Source organism: Corvus kubaryi, unplaced genomic scaffold (assembly GCF_017639235.1).
Source record: "Corvus kubaryi isolate FWS band 111438036 unplaced genomic scaffold, C.kubaryi_AGA036_p1.0 37334, whole genome shotgun sequence".
Lineage (NCBI taxonomy): Eukaryota > Metazoa > Chordata > Aves > Passeriformes > Corvidae > Corvus > Corvus kubaryi.
In genome coordinates, this window is record NW_024581108.1 from 19,547,354 (window position 1) to 19,556,001 (window position 8,648).

At 39.4% G+C, this 8,648-nt stretch overlaps 1 protein-coding gene across 8 annotated transcripts in view; it reads left to right on the forward strand.

Moving 5' to 3' along the window:
- Positions 1-8,648, forward strand: part of ELAVL4 (ELAV like RNA binding protein 4) — a 100,425-nt gene that overhangs the window by 30,329 nt on the left and 61,448 nt on the right. Inside the window, exon 1 of one of the 8 annotated variants that reach the window (XM_042030654.1) lies at positions 4,760-4,915. The exons of 3 other annotated variants lie outside the window; for them this stretch is intronic. In XM_042030654.1, the coding sequence (XP_041886588.1) occupies positions 4,868-4,915 (48 nt within the window). In that variant the 5' untranslated portion in view covers positions 4,760-4,867. Of the gene's footprint in view, positions 1-4,759; positions 4,916-5,227; positions 5,360-7,361; positions 7,385-7,880; positions 8,138-8,342; positions 8,403-8,648 lie in introns of those variants that run through there. 4 more of the 8 variants (XM_042030652.1, XM_042030659.1, XM_042030657.1 and 1 more) reach the window with 4 other exon arrangements.

Consider the following 8,648-nt stretch of genomic DNA (forward strand, 5'->3'; position numbering starts at 1 on the left):
GAAAGACCCTGTTGACATTTTTTATGAGGGTTTTTTTGCTTATACACAGGCGCATTAAAAATGGCTGAACTCATGTAAATCTCTCTGGTTAGTCTGGAGTTCTTCAGTGTCTAGGTCCTTTCATTATTTACAAGTAAATACATTTTAAAAATGCAGTCATAAATCTTTGAAAACATCTTCATTTGTGCTCAGTTGAAACTTTGCTAACTGTATTATACAAAATTGACAGCAATGTAGAAATGTTTTAACTCTCCCTGTAGGTAGGATTGAGTCCTGCTTGTAGTGATAGGAAAGCAAGCTGTAGGATTTAGTATGTCTGTCAAATACCACTTTTAGTATCTCTGAATTTAAGAGGAGGAAAACAAAATCAGGGGACTGAAAGCATTAAAATCTGTATTCCAAAAGTAAAAAAAACTGGAAAGGGGAGAAGGAACTACTGATGTCTTACTGCTGCTAACATGTTTACCTGCAATGTACACTACCTCTTTTCAGTCTTGCAAGGCTGACAGTGGGTTCTTTAAAATGTATTGAAAATTGGCCAGGCTGGACATCCTGTGACCGAGTGGATGCTCTGTGTTGCAGAGCAGCAGTTCAGAGCTGGGAGAGGAGTGTGGAGCCAAGGACATTGCGGGTCTTCAGACATGCTGGGAAGGTGCTGAATCATCGTCTCCAAACCCTTCTTGCCCTGTAGCAGAGCTGCTGGCCCCTTTCCCTGGCTGGCCTGTGCCCTGACAGTCACAGGAAACCTTTGCTGAGGTTATCCACTGCCACACATGCATGCCTAAATCTGAGCGGCTGCCCAGCTTCCAGTTGGGGAATTGATGTGGTTCCTATCACTACTAAGGCTTCTCTCACCATCAGAGCTATTTACATCTATTCATTTTGTTACCTCTGTGCTCTGCTGTGCCCTGGAGAGTTTTGTTCCAGTCTCCTGGTGCTCAAACATAAGTATCCACAGTGGGGTTTGCAAATACACACATCTTCGGAAAATTGGCATGTGATACTTAGAGCAGCTATGCAGCATCCAAATTACACATCTCATAAGGCATGAAAAAGAAAGTGGGCAAGCAACATTAAATAGCATATTTGTGCAAAAGCAGCTGAAGTGTGATTTCTGTGGGAACTGTGACTACTTGCCTAAGCTTTGTGCATCTAAATTCCTCATTTAGGATTGTAAGTGTATAGGAAGGTTTTCTGTCTTGTTTTGCATCTAGTGTCTAGCTCTTTAAGGAGCTAGATCTCTAACTACTCCTGGTTTTTTTTTTCTTCTCTCTTTTCTGGGTTCAGATCCAAAAGGTGGTAGTTTTTCCAGGTAGGTGTGTGTTGTATTTCATCTCCTCAGCATAAGGAGGAATTTCATTGCACCACACAGTATGTTGCATCGGCAGCAGAGCTTGTACAGCTTGTCGGTGGGTTCCACAGCAGGGGCAGGACAGGAGGCAGGGACAGGTTCCTGTGTTTCTGAGTAGATCATCAAATAAAAAACTAATAAAAGCTCCAGACTTTGACAGTTATCTTTTTCACCTACTGTTTTCTCAGAAATTGTATGGTGTTTCTTTTTTATATGGCTAGTGCTCAGTTATCATGACTTACAAATTTTGCGGTGAAACCTTAAAAATTTGACTCTTCTTTTTGTCAAATACATTAATTCCCTAACCTTTAAGAGCCTGAAAAAAATGTTTTCAATGTCATGGAAGGTTAGTCTCAATCACCTGCTACTGCTTGATTTCCACAGGGCAGTTGGTAAGGTTTTTATTTTGCTGGTTGTTTTTTAAATTACTCAGTAGCTAAACAAATTAAGTTATGTATAATTAAGTTATGTATGTATACACTTAATTGTAAGCTGTTCTAGTAACAGTGGAAAAAAGCCTTATTGTATAAGTAAATAAAACCTATTTAGCCATTGTTTATCCCTCTAGCCCCCCAGTCCCTGCTACCTCATGCACACATGTACAGCAAAGGGCAGTCAGCTTATTTGGGTTGACCTCTTTTTTTTTTTTTTTTTTTTTTTTTTTTTTTTTGCTTCTCTTCACTGAAATCTGACTTTGGGTTAGATGCCATGCACAATTCAGCTCTAGCTTTCCCACCTGAGTTTGTGACTGTCAGCATCACATGAATTAAATGTTTAGCTTTTCAGTTTCTTGTAATTTCATGGATGGTTTTTTAAAGTAGTTAATTTCTTCTCTCTGTGTATATTTATAAGGCGTTTGCACACCTTCATGTTCCCGTTTTCTCCTAGTGCTTTTTTTTAGTTAGTCATGCCATGCATTTGCATGGGGTTATAGGTGGTGGAGGGTATTTTAAATTATTATGAGATGTTCTGATGAAAAGACTGTGTGAGCTCAGTGTTGCTGAAGACAGTGTTGATGTGGTATCTTGAACTGGAGGCTGTTTCCGCAGAGGTTCTTGAATTACTGCATAGGACAAACCCGGGTGCTTGCATTGTGTAATGTCCTTTCCCTGCCTGTTATCTTTATTAAATCATTTTGTACATGAGATCCATCTCTTGCTTTCACATGCCTCTCCTTGGTTCCTTATCCACCTGCACCCTCCCATCTGTCAAACAACAAAATAACTCTTTGATAAAAATTAAATATTAATTTTATGATAGGATTGTCTTGGAAAAGAGCAACACTGTTCCAGGGATGTTTAGTTCACCAGAACAGTAGAAAATGGGGTGATGGAAAATGCCATGTTGTAGTTCACAGGCAGCAGCATTTAAATGGTTTGCTATAATCATATTAGGGTAGAATTAAATTGAGTTCTTTATTTTGTGCTGCAGTGGAATAGGACTGTTACTGATCATTTTCTCCTCCCTCTTGCTTTGATGATTAGTGTGAAAACTCAAGCAGCAAAAATTACGGGAGTTCTGCAGCAGTGCACGGAGACAGTGGTGTGAGGAGATCTGACTTGGAGTGTTGTGTCCTTGTACATGAGAGCTCTGCTGCTTCCCTAATAGACTGAAAATGAGACCACTGCTGCTTTATAAGAGGTCTGTTCCAGCCACATTGCTCTACAGCTTGGCAGATGGTGGCATGTGAATGGTTTCATATTGATTGGATGGATTTGCCTCGGGGTAATAAGAGTGTGGGTCCTTAAAGATGTAATTCTAGATATTTTTTCTTTTTATTTGGAAAAAAATCCAACAGAAATGTGCATTTGTAAAACACTTCTCTTTACATGAGTGGAGTGTGTGCTAATCAAAGCACTGAATTTACGTGGAAATAAAAAGTCCTTAAATAGATTATCACAAAGACCAAAAAGCCAAGAATACTTATTTACTAAGTGATTACGTTTTTACATTAGAAGAAAGTGACACTTTTAATTAGTGTTCAAGGCATATGGTGAATGAGAAAATAAGCTTATTTCATGCAAACAGAAATCGATGCAAATAACCTTTCTCATATAAAAAGGGATGACTTGAAACTCAATACATATTCAAGAAGGTTAAGTCATTACTGCATCACTTTAATATTAGTTAAAGGCCAGCAAAGAAAATCACTACTCTGCATATACTTACTCAGCATGGATTGCTATAAGTGAAAGAAATAGGTGATGGTGCTTTGTAGGTGGTAAATCTAAAGAAGCCCTTGTCCATCTAATGCATTTATTCTTTAACCTCAGTAAATAACCCTTTTCAGTTCTGCTTTAGCACAGGTAGTTGCCAGAGATGCCCTACTCCTCCAGCAATTCATCCCAGCTGGTAAAGACATTTCATGATGCTCTTTGTTTATTGTTCATTCTCACACCTCTGCTTTGTGCTTTCAGTCTTGGGAATGTTGTTTGTAAATCCTTCGGTATGAAATGACTTTTCAAATGTTTTCGTACAGCACCTAACACAAAGATCCCAATCTCATTCAAGCCTCTGGGTGTTGCTGTAGAGTGTTGAGTGAATTGGTATTTTTTATAGTAATGGAAGTATTTCTTGAGGTATTTGACCTTAAATAAAGTGGAGAAAAAAATACTTAAACAGCTTGCAGATGTGATGGAATAAGGGACAGTTTGATACCTTGGAAGACTTAGGTGCTATTGAACACTGGGATCCTTTCCGTGTATTTTGGTCTTGTGCTCTGAAGCGTGCAACAGTGGTTTCATAAATGAATTTAAGCCACAATAAGTCATAGCAGTATCTTATCAAGTTGTCTTCAATTTGCTTGAAGGTACAGTTTATATTTTCTAGCAGAATTATTTACAGGCTGGATTTTGTGTTTCCATGAAAGAGCTCCTCTCATGGTCAACTTATTGCTGATTTTGGTTCTTCTGTAGTACAAACCATTTAGTTGGGTGTGTTTTCCCTTTTAATTAAACTTTGTTCTCAAAACTGCTTGGATTTTACCACTTTTGCTGAATGAAAAGCTCCTGTGTAAATTTAAGGTCCCTTTAAAAAAAAAAAATCTGTGTTTAAAAGCTAAGCGATTTTAGGGTTTTGTGTGTGGGCTCGATTCTGGGGAGGAAAGGGCATAAAACAGTGACAATTTTTTTTCCTCCTGCTTGATAAGTGTAGGGGGGATTTATGCTGTATATCACAACCAGCAGCTATTCCAAGAAAAATCTTTAAGATGGTTACTTGGATCTGTGTACACTGCCCACCTGGTGGTTATGGAGTGAACTGTTACTTTAAAGAATAGTTTAAACAACAGCCATGTTTGGGGCAGGCTAATCTTGCAAAGAGAGCAGTACATATAACAGGAGTCTACAGTGTGATAAGGGGAAAATTCAGCTCACTGACTAGATGTTTTAATGTGCGAACTCTAGGGAAATAACATATTGACTATTCTGTTGTGCGCAAGAAAATTGAAGAACCCTTTGCAGACAGAGGGCTTGCAAAGGATTCTTTCTGTTTCTCTTAACCAAAATCTGTGGCAAGATGTTTGAAATCAGCAGGACGCTTAATGCTGCTTTGTTAAATAATGAGGTAATATTTTGTCACTTTTTCTGGGCAGCATCTGTTTTTTTTCTCCTTTTTCATATGTTGGTGAAGGATTCAGTTTAATCTTATGCAAGTAAGATATTTTTTTTTTTAAAAAAAAGAAATCATTCTTCAATTTATTATTTTTTTCCTTTTGATTCTTTTGGAGAATTGGGTTGTCTTTTATTTGTGGTTTCAATCGGCTGCTGTTGCCTAGGACATTATGCCACGTAAGGCTTCTAAACTGCACAGAGTAGGTAGTTATTAACGCTGAATTGGCTTCTGGTATAGTCCATCTGGGCTCTGTATGAGAGAGCTTGCTAGCGGCTACTGATGCTAAGATACCCGCAACCTTTGGGATGTATGCGTGGTGGAGAGGGGCTCAGTGATATGAGATCACTTCTTTTAAGGGAAACTGTCATTAATGAGTCAAGAAACTGCTCATTTATGGTAAGGAGAGGGAGGGGGGGGCTGGGAAACAACCCTGTGATTTCATTTTGATATTGGATTAGCTGTTTAAGACAAGTTTCTTTTTGTGGGGATGGAAGATTGCACTAAAAATATGCTTTGCTCAGGGGCTTGCTGGCTGATGCTGGAGAGACTGTGTAGAGAATCTGATGCTTTACAAATGTCACCACCGTGATGCGGTGGTCAGTCCCTTTCCCTGAAAGATAAATGGTACTATTGGAAACACGAGAATAAGGTTGACTTTTTCAACAATAGGATTCTGCCTTTGTCTTTCCAGAGAGAGGCCTCTGAGGATGTTTGAGCATTTGTTTTAGTGTTTCTCAGAAAGGCTGTGTGTGTGGGGTGCTTTTTGGGAAAGTGGTCAGTGTGCAGAGTACCTGGATTTATAGACGGATAAGATTAGCTAATTTTTTGGAGGAGCAGCGTGCGATTATTGTTTCAGAAAAATGGCTGAATCTTGATATGCATAACGAATTTATAGTAACAAAGTAAGCTGAAGTTGAAAAGACTTAAAAATAATTTCTGGGTGCCTTCTCTGGTGTTATTAACCCCTGAAGAGACCTTAAGTAAAAAATTTGCATTACAAATCTAACTTTAATATTTGATGTATATTTGCACAAGAATGTATGGTAATATACTAGCTGCTGTAGCATTTTGGTGCCTGTGTGTGTTCAGTCTAGGGTCACCTAAATTTGAGTTAGGAAATGCATCTTACAGGCTAGTTTAATCTGTGCTAGTTTTTACTAAGCTACAAATGTGCTCAGTAAGATGCGTGGTAAGAGAAATCCTCTGCAGGCTTTCACATTGTTCCTATTTTAATTGAATTCAGTGATCATTCCACAAATAGATTGTATGATGTTTTTTTAAATGTGATTTTTCTCCTTGCTTGGTTTGTGTACAGCTAGATTTTATGAGCTTTTACATTTCATATGTTTTATTGGTATGTTTAGTCTGTGTGTGTGTTTGAGCGTGTCCACAATGTAAAAAAATTTAAAATGTATTGAATGTCAGTCCCAAGCTTAGCAGTGTGGAGGGAGTATTTATACTTAAAAATGAAACTCGTAGAAAAATGGTTTTGTTTACATATTTTTAAAATGGTTTTGGTGGTTTGTAGTCAGGTTTTCTTTCTCTGGGAAAGAGCTAAGTGAACCTACAATGTGGCCCATCCTTGCTTTCTCGGTTTTCAGCTCTTATATTTAAAAATGCTTGCAATGATACTGATTTTTCTTTTTTTTTTAAGAAGAACATATTTAGTTGTTGAAATAAATCTGTGGATGGTAAAACTAAATGATCCTATGTGTATTAATAGAGTAATTCTTGGTTGCTTTAGTTGAGATAAATGTAAATTCAAGGTTTGTTGCAATTAGAGTGCCATGCCTTTTTACTTTGGACAAAACATGCTTTAGAATAACTCTCAAGTAAGAGAAAGAAATGAATGCTTCCTAACTTGTGAGAATTCTTAATAAACTTGCTGTGGTTGGAAGGGAGTAAAATATTGCTGTTTGGAAGTGAAGTTTTGTTAGTTTGTCAGTGGCAGCGAGCAGAGGATTAATGAGTGTGCATTGTTAAGCATGTTTCTCTAAGGCTGAAAAAGAAAATTCTTTAAAATGCCCAAAGTTTGCTGTTGTTTTATTTCCTGTAGAGCTGAAGAATAATGAAGCAAGGTGGCAAAATAATTCTGAAATACTACTGTCATTCGGGGGGAGTGCCCGATAAAGAGGTGTCTCCTGTGCCTTAGATATTGTCAAGTGGCAGCAATATCAAATCCACCCCTTTAAAAATACGTATTTTTAAAAACTTCACCGGGCAGAAGGAAGGAGAAATGGGTTGATTATTAAAATCAATAGTACCTGAAAATAAATGCAGCTTTAAATGCACGTCAAAGTGCTTTTGTTGTGCCTTTAAGCCTAGAGGCAGATCATTAAATATGCATTTCTCCGGAAAGCAACTGTCGAAAAAGATAAGGTGGTTAAAATACGCCGGACCTGGGAGCGGGGCGCGCAGGAGGTAAGGAGATGTAGGCACTGGAGCATGGCCGAGGTACGGCACCGCCGGGCCCAGGGGTGGGAACAGGGGGAACCAAAAAAAAAAAAAAAATTAAAAAAAAAAAAATACGGGGCTGCGTGTTGTTTCTTCAACCGGGCCTTAATTACTAGACACAAGCAGCAGTTCAGAAATCTGGTCTCTGTTGTTGTAGAGGTCACCGCATCATTAACATTGTCAATCTGGCAGCGGCTAATTTCAATAGCACCTGATGTCGCAACGCCTCCCCCCCACACACCCCACGCACGGCCGCCCGCCCCCCCCGCCCCCCCCCCCGCGCGCGCGGCTCGCTCGGCCAATCAGCGCGCGGCGCCGCTGACAGATGGTCCCATAAATGGCGGTAAAGGGGGGACGGCGGCCGCCAGTCGCAGCAGGGCCCGCGCCGCTCCGCGCGCTCCGCTCCGCGCGTCCCGCCCCGCGCTGCTCCGCCCGCCGCCGGCGCCGCCGCCGCCCTCCCGCCGCAGCACCACACTGAGACAACGAGATAATATACTTAGCTATTATTATTATTATTTATTATTATTATTGCTGCCGCTATTATTATTATTATTGATAATAATTTCTCGCTGCACAAACGTCTAGCAGTGTGCTTTGTGGATCTTCCAAAAAAAAAAAGAAAAAAATAATAATAAAATAATTCCCTGAAACCTTAGCAAAACCGTTAGAAGAGTTGAAGCCTTTCAAGACACCCAATATTTGCCATTAAGAATGGTTATGGTAGGTATTAGTAGATTTAAAATCTGATCGTAGCGGGTTTATTAGAGGTAGATATAGAAGCTAACATACAGATTTTTCCCCGAATCTGCATCATTCTCAGTCTGTGTTTTCCCATGAATTTAGTTTTCTGCTACTGATCTGTTTGTACATGATCTCTTCCTTTCCCCCCCTCCCTTTCTCTTTCCCCCCTCTCTCTCGCTCTCTCTCTCTTTCATATTTAATGTCTGCGTATCCTTTAATAAAGGATGTACTTTGTCATTTTAAGGTAATTGCGATTTCTCTCAGAATAAAGAGAAAAGCTCATTTCTAATGCAAGGCTGGTATGTGGCTAACTGAAATGTAAAAGGAAGAAGAGGCTTTTTTTTTTTTTAAGGGTGGGGGAGAATTAATTTCCACATTGACATTTTGGAGATACAAATGCAGAGCGAAATCCGGGGGGGGGGGGGGGGGGGGGTTTAAAAAAAAAAAAAAGCCAAGATTTTTAATTTTTTTTTTGTGTTGGAATGGGAAA